General features: G+C 30.7%; 3 protein-coding genes across 5 annotated transcripts; all 3 read right to left on the reverse strand.

Annotated features, from left to right (window-relative positions):
* Positions 1-232: 232 nt before the first annotated feature.
* On the reverse strand, positions 233-2292 carry LOC107896056 (histidine-containing phosphotransfer protein 4). The gene is made up of 6 exons (XM_016821205.2): positions 2171-2292; positions 1663-1793; positions 1498-1566; positions 1313-1384; positions 596-668; positions 233-504 (listed from the first exon to the last, which is right to left on the reverse strand). Exons 1-6 carry the CDS (start codon positions 2228-2230, stop codon positions 475-477), a joined length of 435 nt encoding a protein of 144 aa, XP_016676694.1. The 5' UTR covers positions 2231-2292; the 3' UTR covers positions 233-474.
* Positions 2293-8182: 5890 nt separating this feature from the next.
* On the reverse strand, positions 8183-14885 carry LOC107897091 (tryptophan--tRNA ligase, chloroplastic/mitochondrial). 3 transcript variants are annotated; one of them, XM_041115749.1, is made up of 15 exons: positions 14691-14885; positions 14433-14588; positions 13463-13550; positions 12911-12952; positions 12668-12757; positions 12448-12570; positions 11806-11877; positions 11546-11658; positions 11394-11415; positions 11228-11293; positions 10294-10350; positions 9863-9909; positions 9640-9721; positions 9429-9518; positions 8183-8654 (listed from the first exon to the last, which is right to left on the reverse strand). In XM_041115749.1, the coding sequence occupies exons 1-15, from the start codon at positions 14756-14758 to the stop codon at positions 8520-8522; spliced, it is 1251 nt and encodes a 416-aa protein (XP_040971683.1). In that variant the 5' UTR covers positions 14759-14885; the 3' UTR covers positions 8183-8519. The 3 variants fall into 3 exon arrangements, with proteins under 3 accessions (XP_040971683.1, XP_040971682.1, XP_040971684.1); XM_041115748.1 differs by having other exon boundaries at positions 14433-14591; positions 14691-14870; XM_041115750.1 differs by lacking the exon at positions 14691-14885 and having other exon boundaries at positions 14438-14587.
* Positions 14886-17550: 2665 nt separating this feature from the next.
* LOC107897092 (NADP-dependent malic enzyme) lies at positions 17551-22651 on the reverse strand. Its single transcript, XM_016822433.2, has 17 exons — positions 22238-22651; positions 21053-21248; positions 20804-20955; positions 20618-20723; positions 20385-20450; positions 20125-20220; positions 19962-20033; positions 19784-19867; positions 19570-19668; positions 19436-19483; positions 19188-19340; positions 18715-18804; positions 18522-18599; positions 18365-18439; positions 18176-18266; positions 17961-18089; positions 17551-17855 (listed from the first exon to the last, which is right to left on the reverse strand). Exons 1-17 carry the CDS (start codon positions 22342-22344, stop codon positions 17767-17769), a joined length of 1731 nt encoding a protein of 576 aa, XP_016677922.1. The 5' UTR covers positions 22345-22651; the 3' UTR covers positions 17551-17766.
* Positions 22652-23738: the final 1087 nt, after the last annotated feature.

Below are 23738 nucleotides of genomic sequence, written 5' to 3' on the forward strand. Positions count from 1 at the left end.
AAGTACCTATACTTTTTTACTAGAGTATAAGTGTCGAATATTCATGGGACCACATGATATTATTTAACATAGATATCAAATTAAACATTAAAATCAAATTCAAGTATCAAATGATATAATAACACTAAATTTTAACATGATAAAAGACCATATGAAACAGAAAGTGGCAAGTTATTGTTATTGTTATTTATAACATTTAGATATATTACAACATATATATATAGAGTGAATATTTGAGAAATTGTACTTTTTCTATTCTACAAGTAACCTTTAGAAAGTTAACATGTATCTTTTTTTTTAATATTTATTTTTAATATTTTACTATATTGCCATAAGATACTTTCCCTAACTCTAACTCTAACTCTGTTTGCGGAGTTGTACTCAATAACTTCCCATATTTATCCATGTTTTCCATATATAGTGATGAGCTGATTATTGTGTAAGCTATATATGACAGTATTGTCTCCATGCAACTCATGCTGTTTGAGAAGCTTGTCTCACCGTCTGAATAAAAGACCAGACAAAAGCAATTACTGTAAAATGTTAGTGCTCAATTAATTGTAAGTAGCAATATAATGATAAAAAAATGCGAGACCTGAAGATAAACTTCGAGCTTCCTCTTTAAGATTGCATACTCTTGCTTCACTTGTTGAAAACTCCTAATGCATCTATAAAATCAACACCTTGAGTTCACTTTAGTATCTTTACTCAACATATATTCAAATATGAATGAGTATAATCCTCTTCAACTACATGAAAGAACTTTGAAAAGGTTAAATATATTTGTATTCAACATATACTCATATCCGATTCTACTTTGAATACGGCTCTAAAGAAAGTTATACCAAAATATGAGTAATACTATAACCCAAAGAAAGATACAACCCATAAACGTCCGAACACTCAACATGAGCAACTCTTGATTAGAGAGTAAGCCACTTGTTACTAGTCAAAAAGGAACTAAGCAACCAAAGGTTAGGTATAAATACCTAAGATATGAGTCTCAAACTATCTCTTCTACGTGTTTAAAGCTTCCATTTCTTTATTCTTCCGATAATACCTTTCGCTAACGTAAGTATTAGAGAATGTCTCAAAATACAAGCTCCAATATCTCTCACCTCACGCTAATTTTGTTGGAACCTAAACTCTCCAAACCCAGCTTAACTTCCCAGAAAAATACCTCCAAACCCACTTCACCACCAAAAAAAAAAATGAAAAACAGATCACGAGTTAAAGAGTCTTTTAACGTGTGCTAATGGAACTTAATTGATGAAAGGAAAAAAGAAAAAGAGGAAGTAGACAAGAAAATTACCCTTCAGCATTTTCAGCATTGCAGTATTCTCTGAAAGCTGTGCATTCATTGGTAACCTTCTTAGCCCCAATGCTTCAAGAAAATCAATATAATCAAATGACTCAGATAAACAAGAGTAACATCAATTCACTTTTTTTTACTTTTTTTTTGTTTTTTCTTTTTTTTGGGGGGGGGGGGGAGGGCACCTGGAGCTGCTTCCCTTGAACTGGTGCATGTAATCATCCAGTTTACAAAAGTCAATAGGGCCACTGTTCCTGCATGATATATGAGAAAAATTCTTACAGTGATCTTAAATATTTAATCACATTGAAGATTAATATGAGAGAATAAATATGTTGTTCTCCACTTACAGTGCTTGTTCGATGTTCTGAATTAACCTTGCGGAATCATTGTAAAATAAGGTGACAACCTCTTGAACAAAATTAGGGTTGGTATCATCTTGTAACTCCTCCAGCTGAATGAATTGATCGTCAAGGTAACCCTGCAATAATGCTTCATTTTGTAAATTTTACTTGATTTGGAAATGAAATTAAACATAAGTAATTTCCAAATAGAGGAAGTTAAGGAAAAGAAAAGTTGGTAAGGTTTTTTTTTTTAAATATAACCATATATTATTCATTTTTTTTATTCTTTTAACATATTCCTATTCAAAACATAATTAAAAGAATCCCAAATTATGACCCATTAACAAGATGTTCACATTTCTTAAGGATAATTTGAGTTCCAATCCACGTTAACTAAAATTTAAATATATTTATGTTTTTGTTAAATGGAATATATGATAATTTTAAAATAAATAACTACTCATATGTTTGTAATATATATTGACTTCATACTAAAGAATGAGAGAGAATGGACCTGATCAAAGAGGGACCTTCTCATGGAGGCAACTTGGTTGTGCAGGCGATTCCTATCCATCTTTGCTTTTTTTCTTTTTCTTTTTTTTTTCCCTTTGTAAACAAAGTGGTAAAAAAATGGGGTATGTCAATAATTGGTAGCTCCACACCTTTGTATTTATAGTATACGGCTAAACCCTAATGGTATGTATGAAAAAAGATGAAGAATCATAGGCCAAAAATGACTAAAGGGAGAATCAAAGCCAAATTTTTTACGTGTCAAACGATTATCAATTTGGTATATCCCTTTAGATTTTGATTTTTTTTTTCGACTGAAAAAGAAAAGAAATTGTTGAAGAAATAAGGACTAAAAAAATATAATTTTTTTCATTTTTATTACGAATTAAAAGTATTACAAAAGAATATCAAAGTAGTAGGAGCAGTTATAACTTCGCCTCAAATAGGGCATGGACAAATTCTATGAGTGTACCAAAAATAAATTAAACTACTCACCCTCGCTAACTATAGAGTAACCTAACCCAAGGGAATCAATTCACTTTTTATTTCAACCATCCTATCATGCTTTTTCTAGCTTTAGGTAAAACTTAAAATTTGTTCTTTTTTTTAAAAAATTAAATATAAATTTATTATAGTTTAACTTTATATTGAATTTTATTACTAGAGTTTAAAATTTTTTTATTGAATTTTACTATTCAAATTTAATTCAAAATTTTTGAAGACTTAAAAAGTATTTTTAATAGTCAACAATAATAAATCAAATATAATCTTAAAAAAATAATAAAACTTTATAAAATCTCTCTCAAAGAAAACAAACTTCAGTTTTTTTCTTCTTGATACATATATATTTTTTAGTTTCTCATGTCTTTATTTTTATTAAATAAAAATTTCAAGTTGATTTATTAGTTTTCAATATGTTATAAATTAACTTATCGTTAATTATTAAAATGAAATATTTGAACGATTTTTTTTTTTGTTAAATTTTGTTTCCAAATTATTAAAATTAAAGTTGATGTCAAAATTCAATCAAATTTGAAGTTTAATGGTAAAAATTCAATCATAAAAAAATAATTAATAGACAAATTTATCTATATTCTTAAATTATAATGACAAGCATCAATTAAAATAAAATATAATGATAAATTTTAATATTCACATATAATATTATGCCAAACTTGTAATTTAACCCTAAATCTTTTATCCACAATTAGTTCATGTAATTATTTTAGGAAAATAATATCTAACAAGTTATGATTTTTTTTAGCAAAATCAAAATATCTTCCGTATCTATTTTACAATTTATAAAAATTAATTTTTTTAATGTTTATAGATACTACTCTTTTTAATAATATCGCTACTAAATTTTCAATTTAAATTCTAATTCATCAAATTTAAATTCTAAAAATATGTGTTTCTTTTTAGCTCGTACTACAATCTCTTTTGAGAAAAAAAAATCCCCAAGTACATAAATAGTTCATTTAACATTTCCCTAATTTTTCAAAAGCAAGTCAAACTAGCACCACCACTTACATTTTCAATGGCTAAAAGAGCTTGCCTTTATTTTAAGTTGAAATTTTGCTTTCGGGCCAAATCAAAGCCTATGGACAATTTTATGAGTGCACCCTAAATAATAATAATAATAATAATTTATTGTAACCCAACTATTTAATTTATTGTCTTTTTTAGTCATCAATCGATTAATATAGAAATGGAAATACTCAAAATCTAATATAATTAGATAATTGAAAAAGATAAAATTAAAAAATTGAGTGATCATTTTGTAACATTTCATTATTGAGTGATAAAAAAATTATAATTGGATGACTACTAATATAGTTTAGCCTAATAATAATAACTCTTCACCAAGTGGCGGAGCTTAGTAGGTGTTGATGATCCTCCTAAAATGGTAAATTTTTAATTTAGGTCTTCTATAATTTATAAAATTTTAAATTAGTAATGATAAAATTACACTTTAACCTTAAAAGTGATAAATTTTTAATTTAACCCTTTAAAAATTATAAATGTTAGACTATTAAAATAATAAAAATTTTAAAAGGGATTTGATTAAATTAATTCTTCTATTACTAAATAGATTAATTTAGTTTTTAAATTATTAAAAATAATTAAATAAGTTCATTTTGTAATAGAGTTAAGGTGTATTGTATAAAAGTTATCTTGAATTTTTTTTTCAATTATAGTTCAATTTCAAACAAAAGATTTCATTTAGGTAACCATAAAAAGTTTAAAAATATTAACTATGTTAAATAGTAAAGGCTAACTCTATCCCAATATGACCTTAATTGATTCTTTTTAACATTATGTGAACTAACTTAATCCATTTAATAGTAGAGAGACTAATTTAATCAACTCCCTACATTAAATGAATCTCTTACGTATATTCACCCTCAAATATACTACGGTCTAACTTTTTTTTTTATAATAGTTTCATTTGTTTTCCAAGATTTTAGTTACAATAGAAAGTTAGTTGTTATATACTTATGGTAACATTTGAGATTTAGTTAATATTTGACATTTTAAAATAATTTTCCAGTTAAAAAGTATAATATATTAATTAGTGGAGGGATCCAGTTATACTAATGTAAAATTAAAGTGGTTTTATACATTTTTGTAATTTTCTATACGATTAATATTTTAACAATCCAATTGTTTAATTTATCAAAACATTTACACTTGTCATTTATGTAAAATTTTAAATCGCTCTAAAATCTTTATCATATCGGTCTAAAAAATTGTCTATATTAATATATATTTAATGGTTGAAAGTTTTCTATTACATAAAACAAATAGTTAGAAAATTTTAATTTAAGCCTAACTTGACATGCATGATCTACAATGAATGGAGTATGAAATATGACAGTTAGATTGTTAAAATATTAATCCTATAGAAAGTTATGGAATGGTATAAACCAGTCTAGTCTAGTTTTAAATTGGTGTAAATGGATCTTTCTCTTATTAATAATATTAATTAGTAAGATTTAAATTATATCTTTAATACAATTTATTACATAATTTTATTTGTTAAATATTGGTTTTCATTAATAAAATATGATTAATAGATTTTTATGTGAAAGTTAAATACTTTATTAAATTAATATACTAACTAAAATTTATTAATTTTATTTCATTTAGGAATAAAATTAAATTAATTTTATTAAAATTTGAGAGATGCTATATAATTTTCGATTATTACTATTATAAAGAACTTATATTTTATCATCCATCTGTAAATACATTAATTCTACCTTCCTGCAAGAATATGACAACTTGCAAAAAATGAAAAAAAGAAAAACATTAGCGAGAAAATTACTTTTGGCAAAAAGTTGTTTTTCCTCATATTCTTTAGGAATTGACTCTACTCGTACTAAAGCCGAAGAAACCTTTTGATATAGAGAACGTGGCTAACCAAAATTGGCCGAAAGTGGGATCCTTGTTACCATAATTCCATCGGTCCAACATCAGTTTCATTCTCTAAGCTGAATATCTATTAACTTTTATAAAATTTAAATTCAAAATCAGAAAGTCTAAAATTCATATTATTTTCCTTAAAAAATTTCATATTCATTTATTATTCGCATTAAATCAAATTTACCCACATCTGAATTTAAATTAATTAACTTATTAATTGAATATTCACAAATACATATATTTTTTATAAAATATATTAATAGATGAGGTACATATAATTTTCAATATCTCCACAAATTGTATATTAAATAATTACCCGTCTTGTTAATATCTACATTCATTCTAAATCCATTATAGATAGCAATTAAAATATCCGAATCAAAATATTACCTAAATTTAAAATTTTCAAATTAACTAAAAAAAAAAAGTCAAATTGTCTGCATCCAAATAATAGATATCCAAAAGCTAATATCCACATCTATTCTAATTCCATTGCGGATAGTAAATAAAATATACAAAATAAAATATTATCCAATCTATAACATCTAAATATGCATAAAAACAAATTAAATATCCACAAATTTCTTAATGCGCACTATCCATAACCATCTATACCGCCAAAGGTTACATTATAACATGTCCACTATCGAACAACCCAAGTTCAGTCAAACATTTCCACATGAAGAAAATATTAGCTCCTCTGTTAATCTTTCAAGAAATCTACTAATACTAACAATCACAAAACTAAAGCTACAATGTAAAGATACGTAAAAGAAAATGGTTTTATCCCCTGCTAGTGATAAACCAATAACAGATTCAGTAAGCCACAGCATTAGTTACGATACTTGAGAGTGATCGGTCCAATTACATATAATATTGCTAATTGATTTATTATGAAACAATTGGTCATTTATTTTAATTATATTCGATTTATTATAAAAGATTTGTTGATTAAGAATTATAAAAGATAAAAGTAGAAACAATTAATCATTGTTGTCGTTGAATCTTAATTCAATTGGTATGAATATTGTTGCCAATACGAAAAGACATGAGTTTAATGCGCTGAAACGTATTATCCTTCTATTTATGAGTGGGAGAAACACTATTAGCAGTTCTAGGCTATAATCAAGATCTATAATAAGATTGTTCAAGAAAATCATTGTCACCGATCAAGAACTAGAATAAACAATTTCAAAAAGGTGATATCAAATATCAAAAACATTTCAAGCCACTGATTCAAATAAATCTTTTAAAATTTGCTTGGTAAAAGTGAAAATTGAAAAGTTGGAATAGAAAGATAGAAAATATATTTATTTTTTTCAATGGTATGCTTAATAGGAAAATTTTAAAAATTTAAAAATGAACTGAAAATAAAATATTTTTAAAAAAATGAACAGTTTTGAAGTAACATACATTCTTCTAATTTTCTTTCCTCTTAGCATTCTAACTTTTTCACCCAGCCAAGGGTGGCAAATATCATACTCTAGAAAGATTAATCAAATATTGACCAACCACTTGCAGACAGCAATTTTTGAACAAATGTTTAAACAAACAAGGTCATTGGCTAACCTAGAACTAGAACGCCTTCAAATAAATCATTAATACGCATGGCTGCCATCTGATTGGAAATCATCAACTGAAAGGAGTACATACTACAGTTTCCTAAAAGCATAAAGCGCCTATGGCAATGAAATTGTATTAGCAAAACCGCGATTTCCTAAAAACTTTAGGCTATAATCTGTTCTAATAAATAAAAAAAAAAGGCTGTTCTAAGCGGGAAAACCTTGTAAGAAGAGAAAATTAAAATGTCAAAAGGAGGCTGAAAGGATCATGATTCAAGAGGCTAACAAAACAAGGCAATAGAAAGCCCAAAAGTATGTTAATGATTGGAATGAGAACATTACCTTTACATAAGCAGACAGTGGTCCTTGTCAAGTCTCTGTCCGTCCCTCCCATGGAACTCTCAGCCAAAAGTTAAAAAAGGAAGAGGTGAGAAGGATGCCTCCTTTATTCCTTTGCCACACATTGAAGAGAGAGTGGAAGAGACAGAGGGTAAAGGGGATTTTACATTGCCATTGATCTCAATGTCTTCCTCACATGGTCTTTCATAGATGCTTGATCACATGCTCTCCTTCATTAAAGAAAAGGCGGAGGACACGCGGAGTTTGATGAGAATACGAATTGCTGACTTTGGTTTTCACCCGAAGGAACAATATTCGCTCTTCTATCACCGTCTATGCTGATGAGAATCCCACCATGGACGCGATAAACACTACCCAAATTCTAAACTTTCCAAAGCTTAACTAAGCCTTAATTCAAACCAGTTGTGATAAGCTAGAATGCTAGATGAACCTTTGTCCCCATTCAAATCATTCAAAGAAATATCCTTGAAAAGACTTGGAAACTTTGGAATGTACTTTCTAAGTTGTCTAACCAAAACAAACAATAATACCTTATAAGTATTCGTAAGCCGATGCAGAAAAAGCACTTAATCAGACCAATCACTGGAAACTACAGTTCACCTCGATAACAAAAGAATGCTTTTTTTGCACTAAATAAATCAATAAATCAATGAGCACAAGCCTTCAGAGGGAAAAAATGACAGTTTATATAAGATTGGTAATTTGTTCCCATGCAAAACATGAAAGAGTTTAAATTTTAATTAGGATCGCTGTATTTTATACAAATAAAATTGTCTTGGTAAAAAAATAGTAAGAAAGCCCCATCTTTAAAGAGCATTAAGGGATATAATGGCACCTATCTGGAAATTTGAGGTAGACGAAACTCCATCAAACAATTTGTGGGCCTTCAAAGAAATAACCTTTGCACTCATTTAGACCATTTCAATGGGTATATACTCCAAAAAATGGTGGGCGATGATAAATCATCTAAAAGTCAAATTAAGGTTTGTACGCAAACCAATTCACTCATCTATACAAGAAGCCCATTGCCTGGTAGACATTACTAAGAGTAGCATCAGCTATAGCTGCAGCTTTAGTAGCCCCTTCTCCCAAGACTCCGTCCAAATAAGCTGGATCAGAAATAATTTCCTCATGCCGAACCTGAAAAAGTTGAAAACCAAACTAATGATGGGGACACCTCAGTGGACATGCAAAACCAATGCCATACCAAAGTAGGGAAAATGAACAAAATGATTGGACCCAATGTGGTCACAACATTGGCTGAAAACAACTTCATGCACATCAACCAGAAGAAAATATTCATGCACATGCAATTTATTCATGAAAAGGAACACCTACCACTACCGTCAAAGATATAATCTAATCAAACATTGGTACCATCTTGGCAGCAATGCAGGTTCAACACTGAAGCAGCAACATGGATATGACTAGATTTTATGTTTTGCTAGACTGCAGTAGACAGCTTCATAGCAATTGCCGGGAATCATTTATTGAAACTAAGGTTGACCAAACAGATGAAATAAGATAACCAGGAGACACTAGATCCTCAATTACATCTTTCATTAAAAAGAAAAATGAAGAAGACCTGAATTATATCAAGAATGCTTTTACTACTATATTATAATCATTTGAAAGCAAAAATAATTAGTCAAAAAAGATCCATAAATATATATTTCTTCCCCATAAACATGACTGTATGGTAAGAATTATTTGTAAGCCAGCATGTGATTTAACATGATTAATCTTAAGGTGAAATACATTTCTAGGATAAAGTATTAATACAAAAGTAAACACCTTAAGTCCACTTGGGGTAATAAAATGCCTAATCACAATAAGATAAAAAGAATACCATGTATATGTTCCTATCATGCACGATAAAAATATAAAAATAATGTTGCATATAGTGCTGAGAACCTGTATAGGATGTAAATGATCAACCAATGCATCTGTCAGGAGGGTTTTAAATGTGCCCCAGTTCATATCTTGGCATTCCTGTGCAACTTCCTGAAATAAGGAGAAAAACATAACAGTTATCTGGTGTTGAATCTCTTCTAAGCTATCAAGCCTCAGATCAATGATCCCATAATTTCCTGAAATAAGGAGAAAAACATAACAGCTATCAAACCTCTTTTGTCTTGCCCGAAATTAGCTGATATATCGAAAGAAGATTGTTGCATTCAGGACGTTCAGGACTGTCAAATTCCATGCTATAAGAATTGCCAGAAGAAAAACAAGACAATAAGTTGGAAAACTTCATATCAGATGCTATTGTCATAAAAAGAAACATGTAAAAAGAAAATCGAAATATAAAGGAAACTTTAAATTAGCAGTATAGACGAGGAATTTACCCTGAAAATGAGTCAGTCTTGCAACGCTTTATCTTGTTTGCTATCACCTTACCACCAAATAAAAATGAGATTAATTTTGATTGAAGTGAAATATGGGTAAAAACAGACCTCTGAAACCAGCTAATCTCCATAATTTCTTCATAGCATCAATAATTGAGTGTATTAAGTCATAAAAGCATGTATTCTTTAATTAAAAAGCTGGTATTAACTTTATAGATAAACTTACAAGAGGAGGGAAAACTTTGTAAGATGGTCCACAAGAATCCTTTCCTCCCCCCCCCCCCACCAAATAATACTGTAACTTACAATTAGTTTTTGAAGCCCATAAATTCAACTGTAGTAAGCATGTATTAATAAAACCTATTATCATTTTCAAACAAACACGCACAAGGCAGGGATAAACAAGGCAGAAAATGGATTAAACCACTCACATCCTTGGGGTCAAGAAGATTGATGCGAGACTGATCAGAAGGTGCAGATTTGGACATCTATAAGATTGAGCCCCAGAAATAAATCAGTCAGTGTCAGAAAAATACAAACAAATAGGTTATAACAGTTTCATCGGCTATTACTTATTTCCTCTTTAGTAGTTACAGAGCGAGAACTAAGAGATGAAAAAGGTTGAAAGGTGACTTCATATTTCCTATTATTTTCCAATCTGTAAAATGACGTTCAAGAACAAAGATCAAATATCCCCAGTTACAAACAGCGAAGCTTAGCTAAATATGATTCAATATGATTACTTCTATGAACAAGTAACTAGGTTAAAGTTTGAAGAAAGCTTTCTTAAGACCTTCATTATGCAATGGAAGTGAGAATGTAGGAAATAGAAGGCCTTATGCTAATTGAATAAGTGACAACGAAGTTAAATTTAGTGAGATTCATGAAGCCGTCTTAAGACAGTTTGGTCTATCTGTATTAGGTAATCATGATAGTTTGATTTAACAATTACTTGATGGTATTAATCACTGAGAATGATAGCTGCAGAGAAATAAAAATGCAGAAGATAAACTTGATTCTTAAAATCCTAAAAGTTCCCAACATGATCATCTGCACCAGTGGTGGATCAATTTTTTATCCTTTTTTTGGGGGGGGGGGAGTGCAATTTTACCATTACTAATTACTAATTTTAAATATTATAAATTAAAAAGCACCTAAATGAAAATTTTTCCATTTTAGGGGAGCCGGGGCCCCTGCCACCCCCGCCCCCCCCAAAGATCCACCCCTGATCTGTACGCAATTCATCAAAGAGGAAATTGCACTATATAGGCGGTGGGAAGGTCAGAAACTCTTATATTCATCTACCAGCAGCAATTCATCTACCAGCAGCAAGTTTAACATATCAAATTATCGACTGCTGGAAACCTTTGAAAGACCATCTGTTAGGGACATGACTCGTGCTCCAGCTGGCGGTATAAGGGGCTCAGGAACCTACAGAAGCAAACAAACTTAAATAAGGACCCTCCATAAGTTTTGATGGTTCATGAGCTTCGATGCAAGGTCTAAACCAAGTGTTGGTATAGAAAATCACCTTAAAAATAGCACCACCACGCCTGTGACCAAAATAAAATATTAAGAGTCAAAGCTTTAATGATGATAACGAGCAGCAACCGGAAGCAAAGCACAGATACAATGATGAATCAACTATTTAAATCAATATTATAAAGTATAATAGATTCTCACCCTCCCAACTTTTTCCACTTCCTTCCTCCATATAAATAGTTAACACGCTCAGCCAACTCACGAGTCAACTCCAAATGCTGCTTCTGATCTTCACCTACTGGAACTAAATCAGACTGCAGAAGCATGCTGCAAGTGTGTAAGAGTCATGCATCTTCAGGGCACTTAATCAGAACATCAACATTTTTCAGATAAGATACTCAAACTATCAAAGTTGTTAAGCATGCTAAAAAAATCAATGCTACTTATGCTTCCAGAACCACCTGATACAAAAGAATATCAGAAGCCATCAGAACAGGATAGGTCAATAAAGCAACTCCAACATTTTCATCTCCCTGCAAAACCATAACAGAGGAAGGAAATTAATTTAAACAGACAAAAAGCATAAATTTGGTAAGAGAAACAAGATGAAATGAAATAATGACTCTACTGGAAAGAATGCCAATCCTCTTTTACCCTGATATTAGAAGAACATCTTACATAATGTCACAAGTCCTACAAACTTCTTTGTTACGATAAATGGTGAAAGCACCAGAGGTAGAAGGGCATTTCTGGGAAATGATATCCAGTAGTATGATATTTGCTTTAGCTAAACTATTTCTGCATCATTGAGATTGATGCAACGATGCCTACACATTTAGGGCACGTAAGTATAGTGGGTAATGCTCAATGATGATTAATAGACCAAAGGAGGTCATCAAACCGGCTGAATTCTTCTCCAAACATTTATATTCAATAATTACATCTAAAGCACTCCCATTTTGACAGACTGCAAATTCACTGGGACAAAAACTTCACTAATAAGAGGTAATATTACAGAATCCAAAGAAAGTTAAAGCTAATAATAATAGTGAAAATAACATCAATAATAAGGAGCTGGAGCTGTCATACAGCTAAAAACGCACCGCCTTGCGAGATTTCTCTTTAAACTGAATCATTCTATTTAGCCAACCAATTGGTGTGGCAGAACTCAGTAGCCACATCAATTCTACATCAGCACGAACATGTGACTGCACAAAGACAGAAGCCTGCAAGGACAAAGAAAATTCTAAGCAACCAGAATTCAAACATCCAGTAAAATGACTCATGAAAATATCATATAGGAAAAAAAAGGTAGCAACAAACCTTTGAGGTGTCCACACCACATGCCAAATAAATAGCTGCTGTATTCCTTGTTGCCTTAGATAGTTGCTGTGTATCATATGGTAGTGTAATCTGCACGTTGAGAAAATGAATCAATTGAAAATAGGTAAATAGTCATCCAGAATCAAGAAAATCTTGCTTTCAAAAAGCAGTCCAACATAAAAGATGACTGCAAGGCAGCAATATCAATGAGAAATTTGCACATAGATAATATTTTAAACATACCGCATGGAGGTCCACAATGAAAAAGAGTGTGTCATATGAGTTCTGCAAAATAGAACCACATCAAGAAACACTTAATCATGCAAGAAATTAAACATAATGGTAAAGTTCCTTGTAAGTATCAAAATAACAAGGACAGACACTAGCTTAAACATGTTAAATCTTATTCTCATTGAAACCAAGAAATTGGAAGCATTCATTAGGTCAGGTCCATTAATCCAGAAAGGACCTGTCATCTAGAACCTGCTATAAATCCCAACCTTGGGGATATTTTCAAAGTCTAACAAGAATGAGTATATTGAGAAGACAGCAACAACAAAAAAAGATAGCACGTGCCATTTTCACAATGAAAATCTAGAAAAGGTACACTGCACAAGGACAAACATCAGTCTCACACTAATTTCAAAAGCAACTAAAGTTGATCAAAAAGGAAACAAAGATATTTATTCCATTCACTTCATCAGAAGTAGCTACATTGCTGATGTCATAAACCATATTATTCATATTACTTAACATGTTTGACCTTGAGGATATAACAAAGAAAGTCAGAAGAACCTGAAGCTCAATCCAAGTCTTTATGGCTCCAAGATAATTCCCAAGGTGGATAGCTCCTGTTGGCTGGACTCCAGACACTATCCTCTTCCTGGAAGCAATTCAATATATGCTTATTAAGCCATGTTTGTGCTTTGAGAATTAAGTAAAAAAATAAAAACTAAGATAATTTGGATTCGCTTAGTCTAAAAAGCAATAAAACGGTTTCAATTTTCAAAATCAATAAAATCAAATATGAGCAAATCTTCCTTAAAATTCATTCTCTAATTCAATGAATTCAACTCTAGTTTCGTTCCGAACAGGCTATAAACAAAGTTATTCTAGATTAGTATTCTGTGCTTTTCAACAATTCAATTTTACAATTCAGAACAAGCTTATATACCACTGCATTGCTTTTGGAATTAATGTAATGAAATAAAAATTTAAGGTCATTTGAAATCTATAATTCGCTTAGTCCTGATGCAATGAACTTTCTTTTTTGAATAAAAAAAAATTCATATGTGAGCAAATCTTTCTTAAAATCTATTCTCTAATGCAATGAATTCAACTTTAATTTGCTTCCAGACAGATTAAAAGCAAAGTTATTGTAGATTAACAATCACATTCTCGCTTTTCAACAATTCGATTTGACAATTCAGAACAAGCTTGTATATTTTAAATCTATAATTTACTTAGTCTGGATGCAGTAAACTGTTTTTTTTTTTTTTTGATCTAAAAAATCATATGAGAGCAAATCTTCCTCCAAATTCATTCTCCAATGCAATGGATTCAACTTTAATTTGGCTCCAAACAGGAAATAAGCAAAGCTATTCTAGATTAACAATTACATCCTCGCTTTTCAACACTTCGATTTAACAAATGAAAACAAGCTTATGTACATCGACAATAAATAAATTACTAAGTCCTAAAGTTTTACTTCACTGATTAGATTAGAAACAAGATAAGGAAATAACTATGCAAATAGAGATTTTACCTCACCGGAATAGAAGAAGTCTCGGGAACAGCTGGCTGCGAGAGCGAGACACTGCAGCAGCAACGGAAACCAGCGCCATTGTATCCATTTATAGTACGGTTATGACGGATGGATCCAGGCCTTTTCAAGTATTTACCTCCAAGCCTGCCGCAAAACCTGCTTTAGTACAAAAAAGAAAATGCCAAACAAGAATGTAAATAGTTTGAAAATGAAATTTTCATGGATCTAAGTATGAAGCGAGAAGGATAGAGTACGTACAGTGAAGATGAGAGGCGAGGAGTGGAATTAGAAAGGGTGAGAAATTGAGAGAGAACTGCGCGTCCCATTTTTTTCCTTTTTTTTTTTTTTTTCAAACTGTGATTTTGGGAAAAGATATATCGAGCGATAACGAGGGAGAAACTAAGTCCGCGAGATGACGGAGTGGATGAAGATCGGACCGGTTCAAAAAACCGATCCAATGAGCAATCGAATTCAAAAAATAATAATATAAATTAATAATAATTAGAAATTAAAAGAAGATAAAAAAAATTAATATATTGACCTTAAAAAATTTTAATATATTGCATTCCAATATATATATATATATTTAAAAAAGTAAATAGTCACTAAACTTTAGTAAAAAGAAAATTTACTAATGAATTATGAAAAGTTACATCTTTCTCATTAAAATTATCGATTTATATAGTTTGATCATTCATCCGTTAATGTTCGTTACATCCTTAATGGAAAAATGAAATGACACATTAATTCAAGGGATAATATCTAATTCGATCCCTAAAATATAGTTAAAACATTCAATTTGGTATTTTTACAATATTTTTAACAATAAATTGAAATGTTATTAAAAATTCTAAAAAACATATGAAAAAATCTTTTAAAAATCTAAAAAATCAGTATTTATTTTTTGAAATTATAAAAATATTTTTGAAATTATAATTATGTAAATAAAATTTAAAAAATCATATAAGAAGCAATAGGGGTATTAGAGATTTGGCCAGCCAAGGTGATACAGGGTATGGTTCAAGTTTTTGGAAACCACTAAGCGAAGACACGAAGAGTGCATGGAATGGCTTGAAACAAAGCCATCAAACTCAGTGGTTTATGTTTCGTTTGGAAGCATGGTTTCATTATTAGAGGAACAAATAGCAAAGCTCGCATAGGGTTTAATGGAAAGCGATATGTATTTCCTATCGGCTTTATTTGATGAAGGTGGTTTTTCTCAGGTACTATGGGTTTTGTTTATTATATATTTTTTATGAATTTTTATTTTTTTACATAATTATAATTTTTAAAAATGTTTTTATAATTTCAAAAATAAATAATGAAATTTCAGATTTTTTTAAAGATTTTTTTGATAACTTCTAGAATTTATAACATTTTTTTAGAATTATTGTTAAAAATGTTGTAAAAGTTCCAAATTGAATATTTAGTTACAGTTTAGGGATTAAATTAGATATTAACTTTTAAAATTGTGCCACCTCACTTTTCAATTAAGCCTATAACCACCATTAACAGACGAGTGACCAAAACATTATAAGTCAATAATTTTAATGATCAAAATATAATTTTTCATAATTTAATAACAAAAAAAATTTACCAAAATTTAGCGACCGTTTTTATAGTTTCTCCTATTAAAAAATAAGGAGGAAAATTACCCCTTAAAATTCTTATTTTTTTCTATAAACATCCAAAGTTATTTAAAAGAGTTGAATTTTATTAGTTTTAACTGATTTTTTTTATTATCAATTTTTTTATTATAATAAATTTAGCTCTCAAGTTTATATTTTTTGTATTCTTTTTTTAGTTAAATTACTCATTGACCTTTTAAATTGAGTCAAATCATTTTATTAAGGAAATGCTAATTAAATAATTTTTAACAATGTTAGTGTGGCAACCCACATGACAGTCTACATGTACCTTATATTAATATGATACTATTTGTTTTACATGTAACATTAACAAATAATTTATAATTTATAAAAAATATTCAAAAAAATTCAAAATTTAGAAAAAAATAATATAAAAAGTTCATAAAAGAAAAGTTAGCATGAATGTAGGTTACCATGTTTGAAATTTTAACATTTTAGTTAATATCTCCATTAAAAACAACAATTTGACCCTTTTTAAAGGTAGATGATTTCGACTTTTGAGGTCAAATTTAAATAAAAAAAATAAAACTCAAATTGATAAAAAATATAAACATTAAAAGTTAAATTTATCATTAGTCCTTTTTTATACATAGTACATTCTTTAATTTTTTTTTTCAATTTGTTGGTTAAATGGATGATTTGACTTTATTTTTACTTTTTATTTCATTTCATGATAATCATTATAATTAAGGTAAATTTCACCATTAGTCATTAAATTATGAGTAAATTTTCGTTTTGGTCACTTAATTAAAAAACTTACAATTCGGTCACCGAACTATTTAAAAGCTTTTATTTAAGTCACTGGGTTGTTAATTTATTTATTTTTTTAAAAAAGAGTTTCGCCAGTGAGCTCCAAGTAACGATTGGACGATCGGTATGATCAATCAATACTCATCGACAAGTAAAAAAATATACCTTAGATCAAAGCAAATCTGACAGTCAGTGTCGAATATCGAAGAAAAAAGTTATTTGAATTTTGGTTCGCTGGCAGTGTGAACAAAGAAAGCTATATATAACATCAATTTTAACAGTCTCAGTGACTTAAATGAAAACTTTTGAACAATTCAATGACCAAAGTGTAATTTTTTTAATTAAATGACCAAAACAAAAAATATATTCATAATTTAATGGCTAATGATGTAGTTTTCTCTATAATTAATATACGGTTATTAGTTATAGAGGGAGATATTTTTTTATAGATTTGTTAAATTATTTATAATTGTCTAAAACCTTAAATTAAATAAATAGAATGATAGAGTAGTTAAGTATAATGGAATTCACAAGTTTTAAATTGAAATAAAATCAACAAAAAAAAATAAATTAAGACTAAATAAACAAAAGTATCCTTTTAACTTATATTTAGTAATTTTGTTATTTTCGTGATTTAGTTATTATGCCTTGAAAAACAAAGTTAAAATTGATTGATATTTTATACACAAACATTGAATTGAAAATAACCCCCACAAAAAGAAAAGCAATATTGTGATTCATTTCAAAACAGGATTGAAATTACATTAAAGAGTACTCTCTCAAGATTTATAATTGAAGAAAAAGAAAACAATGAATAGCCCATAACTTGGTGCTATGACAAGAGCAAAACCAAGTGAAGCTTAGGCTTTGCAAATAGCAGACAAACATACAAAGCATTGGACTATTTAGCACGAGTCTACTCCAATTTCAAGTTTCTAACGGTAGGTTCTGTATTTTGGACTGTACATGCAGCTCTCTGCATATTTAACCAGATCCTTCGGCTGAGGAAGGTGAGAAGCCAGACCTACACCAATCAAACAAAATATCAATGGATGCTTATATATATATATATATACCACGAGGGCAGTGAATATAAGAGTTTAACGAATTATATAGAAGGGTCACTCACCGAGTTCATATGCCTTGGCGGCAACCTTAGCTGCGATATTGGCTGATATCTTTCTGATATCGGAAAATGGTGGGTAGATCAATCCCTTCTCGTAGTGTTCCTCCGTCACTTGCAAAGCCAAAGCTTCCGCTGCATAACAAAAAGGGTTGCAATTAGAGTCTAATTTTGATAAGAGGGGTTGTTGTAGAAGGATTTGGGTGGTTTGATGCACTTACAGGCTGCTAAAAGCATGTCATCGTGAACACGAATCGCACCGGAAATTATGACACCCAAGCCAAATCCAGGGAAAATATATGCATTGTTTGCCTGAATTAACATCAAACAAAGAGATAACTAGTGTAAGAAAATCTGGGTGTAAGCAAACTTCAACATTAAGAAATACTTTTCAAGGTTACAGATAGAACCTGGCCAGGCACGAAGACTTTGCCATCATATTCAAAGGGGTCAAATGGGCTTCCACTCGCAAAGATTGCACGACCCTTCAAATAAAAAAAAGGGGGTAAAGATTAGATGTAGATAATTTTAACTAAAATAAAAGAAAATTGCATGTCATATATATACCTCGCTCCATGTATATGCTTCTTCTGCTGTACACTCAGCTTGTGAGGTAGGGTTAGATAGAGCCATGATAAGAGGTTTCTGCAAGTTTGGTCAAACATTAGGATTAGAACAAAGGTCTTCGGTTGAGACTGAGATGGTGTCAACATGCATAGAGAGATATGTAGTTTGAGTGAGACAGAGAGAGATAAAGAACCTCATTCAAGGCTGCCATGGCCTCAACGACTTCCTTTGTGAATTGTTTTCCAACACCAGATGTTCCGATCAGGACTGTTGGCTTGATTGCCTGATTAATTTAAACAAAGGTGAGAAAGAATATATATATATATACACACATATAATATTATACTATTATACTAATATATGAGCAGGTCATAGCTAAAGAAAGCTTAAGCTCACGAAGGCAAAAACACCACATTCTAGCTGTCAACCAGAGACCTGACACGGCAAGTAGCTATCAGAGACCAATTTCATTGTCAAGTACCCTGAGCAACTTAGTAACCAATGTGCATGAACCGGGCAGCCTAAAGTGTCTCAAAGCACAAGCTTTGACAGTCCCTTAGCTCACCCTTACCTAGCAGGCAGTACCTCAACTCTACCAGGTCCAGTCCGGTCTACTACCTCAGAAATGCATCAATATAGATAGAATCCAACAAAAGATATACACACCTTCACAGCATCAACGAGTTCCTTGACAGGTTCATGTTCATGAGCCCAAGGTTTCTTGAAGTGTTGAAGTGACTCCTTGCGCGAGTCAACAATCAATCCCCTTGAGTCTACAAGCCATATCTTCTTCCGGTTCTCTTCAATTGGATTTCCAGTCTGTCATGAGAAATTAAATGTTTAGCCTTAAACCTTTTACTTAAGAAACAGAAAAAAAAAAACATTTAGCATCAGAAAATGCTTAAACTTGTTACCTGCTTTGACATTTCAAGAGCTATGAGCTCAGCTATACCGGTTCCAGCCTATATACCCAAAATGTAAAAAAAAATTAAGGCTTGAAACACATCTAGAAAAATTTTTGTTGGCATTGTGTTAGTTGAAGCCTTACCTCACCGGCACCAAGAAACAAGAACCTATGGTCTGCAAGAGTTCCACCGAGTAATCTCAGGGCTGCAAGTAGCCCGGCCAGTACCACAGATGCTGTTCCCTGCCATTATGAAAGAGCTTCCATTTAACAAAAGAATATTTCTTGAAACTAAAACAATGTAACCACCATGAATGAAAAAAAAAAAATATGACGGCATTGACTTAGAATGTATTACCTGTATGTCGTCATTGAAAACAAGATGAGATGAACTGTATCTCGCCAACAACTCGAATGCGTTGTGGTTCGCAAAATCTTCAAACTGAAAGCCAAGCAAAGCATATACATTCAGAGAACAGTGCATGCAAAAATCCAAATGTAAAGGCCAAAAAATGAAATTGAACTGATGATGTTACCTGTATTAGAACTTTCTCTCCGTAATTCTGCTTAACTGCAGACATGAACTCATGAAGAAGTTCTGCGTATTCCTAAACCACAGGAAATCCACGTAATTCAGTTTTTTTAGAAAGTAAATACATTTATGAATAATTATAAAGACGTAAAGGAAAATCATCAAACCTGTCCAGTTGCCCTCCTTTGTCTAAGACCAATGTAAAACTCGTCATTTAACAACTTCTCATTGTTTGTCCCAACATCAATAGTGATAGGCAAGCACTGCAAATTATTGAGTGAAAATTGTAAACAATCAAATACCATGAAAGAATTTTGAACCAACATCATATATCCAACACAAATTTTAACTACAAACTCGTCCATTGAAGGACAAAAAAACAAAGCAAAACCAATCATGAAATAGAAATGGTTTCGATAATGCTTACTGCTGAGGGGCGGACTCCACCAAGAGCTGTGTATAAAGAAAGTTTTCCTACAGGTATCCCCATTCCCTGAAAACAGACCATATATTAAAAACATTAAGTTGCAGTAAATTTACATGTTAGATCCCTTAATTAAGTCACTTATGCTAACTTCATTTAAGTAATTTTTATGATAAAGTTGTCCCAAGCATACATGGCTTAGCTCGAAATCATGTATGCATGCTAGAGCAGCTTACCTGGCAACCGAGATCTCCAAGTCCCAAAATTCTCTCACCATCAGTGACAACAATAACTTGAACACTCCTCTGAGGCCAGTTTTTCAACACTTCAAGAATCTTCCCCCTGGTGGATTTGCAGTGCTTAGTATTTGTTATGCAATACATAAAAAAGGAAACAGGGCAGCACACCATCAAATTACGTACTTCTCTTTCAAGCTGACGTAAAGACCCTGAGGGCGCCTGAAAATGCTCCCATATTTTTGGCAAGCTTCACCAACAGTTGGGGTGTATACAACCGGGAGCAGTTCCTCCACGTTATCGACGAGAAGTTTGTAGAAAAGGCGTTCGTTTCTCTCCTGCGAAAATGCAGTGAAACCACCATCATCGCATCAGTATCTGTAGATTGATTAAGAAGTGTGATGTTGAAGGGGAATTTAAGAAATGACGACGTACCTGAAGGTCCATGAGGGCCATGTAACGTTGCAAAGGAACTTGGTATTGGCGAAGGTTATGCATGAGCTTCTTCTCTTGAAGCTCTTGAGTGAGAACAACAGGGGGAAGAAGGCCACGCAGGTAATGGGCATCTCTCTCTTTCTCAGTGAAGGCTAGCCCTTTGTTGTGGCGAGGGTCACGCATCAACGAATACCCACTGCAACAACAATAATACCAAATTAAACCTATACTAAATTATGGCTCACTCATGCGGTTGATGAAAAAACTTAACTAACAAGTATATTTAAAAAAAGTAAATAAGCATTCCATTGAAGTGGTAAAGCTGGCATATCAAAGAAGATAATATTTTTGTTAAACAAGTACAAAAATACAATTATAAGTAATATTTGTTTTTTTCTTTTAACTAAGCTCCATTTAGCTTTAAGAAATAAATACTATTTTCCTTTTTATTTTATTTTCGTTTTCTTGAAAAATGAAAATTGAAAACAAAAATTAGTTTTAAAAATGAAAATAAAAAAACATTTTGAAAAATCAGACAATAGTGAGCTTTTAATAAAAATAGATATCACCAACTTGATTAGATAATTAAAAAATATATTTTTTGTATAAGATAATCGAAACTCGAAAGTTTAATCCTATTAACTCAAATGATTTAATCATAAAAAAATTGCGAAGCTAGAACAATCTTTTTAAGGGGCGAATAAAATTTTAATTTTTTATAGCTATATCTTTATAATTTTTAAAAAATTAAATTAAATTTTTATAATTTTAGGAAGGCAAAAGTATAATTTTACCTTTATTAATTTAAAATTTTTAAAAAAATTTAAGTGTTTAAATAATAATTTTACATTTTAGCATATGCCAGCACTTCTAGATTCCCCACTGTCCCTAATTCCAAAATAACTCCAGGCAAAAAAATTATCCAATATCCAAAAAATCATACAAAACAAAAATATAATCATCAGAAATTATCTGAATTCGACTTTGAGAATCCATACGCAAACATGAATAATCAAATCCCAGAATCATCTGACCCAATTCAAAGATAAGCAGTAGCTTTTCTGTTTATGTTATAATGCATGTATATATATACATACACATACACACCATACTATAAAAATGATAAGTGAAGGAAGATAATATCGGCAACATTAGTGCAGATATCTGAAAATCCAATTAAATCACCTAGCAACAGAGACAGTCCAAGGAGTGACAGGCTGATCCATGGAGGCAGCATCCTCACCGTACACATCCTCCACACCACCAGCAACACTGTAATCACCACCGTCCATCCTTGTTCTCAGCAATAATCAAAGACTCTACTCAACTATCTAAGATCAAAGAAAGCTTTGAAACAGGGGAAAACAAAGGTTTTGGCTTTATATTTCAGATAACAAAAACCAACCCATCTTATAGGGGAAGTGAAATCAAAGGAAACCCCAAAAGGATTGTTCAAGGAAAGTTGGAAATCAAAAGCTTGGAGGCGTTTTGCTTTCTTTTTTTTTTTTTTTTCAACGTCAAAGAGAAGGTGCTAAGTACGGCCCCACGTGTAGAAATGGGTGCTTCATAAAGATATTTAGGACAAATTATTTTTATCTTATTTTATCCAAATCACATGCAACTTGCGATATATAGGAAGTTTTTTTTTTTTTTTTTTAGTGAATGCATGAATACATTCTTTGTGGTGCTAGTGGTAGGGACTAGGGAAGAAGAGGATGGAACGTGGTGAAAACTGGAACCAACCGACAGCTATATATATAGCAGCCATTATTTTTAAAATAAAATACCAAATTGCAATTAACTTTTACTTTGGGATATAATAAAACTATTCCTATGCGCATGTGAATAAAAAATAAAAATAGTGAAAAATGGAAAAAAAATGTTTATTAATGATTATATTCAATACTGGGGCTCTTGGTCTAGTGGCACTCTCTGTTGTTAAAATTAGATTAATACTTGAATTAGTCAGACAATTTACTTGTTAGATTAATTGATTTAATTAAAAATTATTAAATATTTTAAAAAATAAAAATATATATTAAAAAAATTAATTTAATTGATTCAATTAAGTTTTAATTAGTTTAATCAGTTTGTATCGATTTCCAAATCAATTAATTCAATACTAAATTAACCTTATTCGAATATGATTCGTATTAATCCAAAATTCACTTGTGAGTTTGAATCACAATAATAATCTTGTTTATGGGGTTATGAGCGATTTGTAAATGTAAAAGAAAAAAAAAACACAATTAAAAGAGTATGGATAAAAATTGAAAGGGAGGATGAGAAAAATAAAAAGAAATATTTTTACTTTAAATTAAATTATCTTTTATTCAACTGAAATGATATGGTGATGAAATAGGTAGTAGGAGCTTACATGTGAAGGACATAAATTTCTCTTTCGGATGCTGACATTGTCAAATTAAATTGTTGAAATTAATAAATGAAAATATTGGTTGAAATTCAGGGGTTTTACTTTGTCTACCCCGGGTCCATAAAGATGTATTTTTCATCAAAATTTATAATAAATTTGTCCATATCAGTTTCACCAAATAGTAAAAATAAGGTGTGCATATTTTATGAAAAACAAGTTAATTAATCTGTTGCTAAATGTAATTAGTTAGGTGACTATATATAAATATACTTTCTGGTTTCTTCATATGACATCAAGAGCCAGGTTATTAGT

Source organism: Gossypium hirsutum, chromosome A06 (assembly GCF_007990345.1).
Source record: "Gossypium hirsutum isolate 1008001.06 chromosome A06, Gossypium_hirsutum_v2.1, whole genome shotgun sequence".
NCBI lineage: Eukaryota > Viridiplantae > Streptophyta > Magnoliopsida > Malvales > Malvaceae > Gossypium > Gossypium hirsutum.

Excerpts from the sequence above, each read along its gene's own strand:
- LOC107896056 (XM_016821205.2), bottom strand. The coding sequence starts at position 2,230 with ATGGATAGGAATCGCCTGCACAACCAAGTTGCCTCCATGAGAAGGTCC. Across the intron at positions 1,567-1,662 it reads CAGAACATCGAACAAGCACT|GAACAGTGGCCCTATTGACT; the intron begins GTAAGTGGAGAA and ends TATATCATGCAG. Across the intron at positions 1,385-1,497 it reads TTCAAGGGAAGCAGCTCCAG|CATTGGGGCTAAGAAGGTTA; the intron begins GTGCCCTCCCCC and ends ATTTTCTTGAAG.
- LOC107897091 (XM_041115748.1), bottom strand. The coding sequence starts at position 14,758 with ATGGGACGCGCAGTTCTCTCTCAATTTCTCACCCTTTCTAATTCCACT. Across the intron at positions 12,953-13,462 it reads AGACTTGGATTGAGCTTCAG|AACTCATATGACACACTCTT; the intron begins GTTCTTCTGACT and ends TCTATTTTGCAG. Across the intron at positions 12,758-12,910 it reads TCATTGTGGACCTCCATGCG|ATTACACTACCATATGATAC; the intron begins GTATGTTTAAAA and ends CTCAACGTGCAG.
- LOC107897092 (XM_016822433.2), bottom strand. The coding sequence starts at position 22,344 with ATGGACGGTGGTGATTACAGTGTTGCTGGTGGTGTGGAGGATGTGTAC. Across the intron at positions 18,805-19,187 it reads AACTCGTTGATGCTGTGAAG|GCAATCAAGCCAACAGTCCT; the intron begins GTGTGTATATCT and ends TAAATTAATCAG. Across the intron at positions 18,267-18,364 it reads AAGTCTTCGTGCCTGGCCAG|GCAAACAATGCATATATTTT; the intron begins GTTCTATCTGTA and ends ATGTTAATTCAG.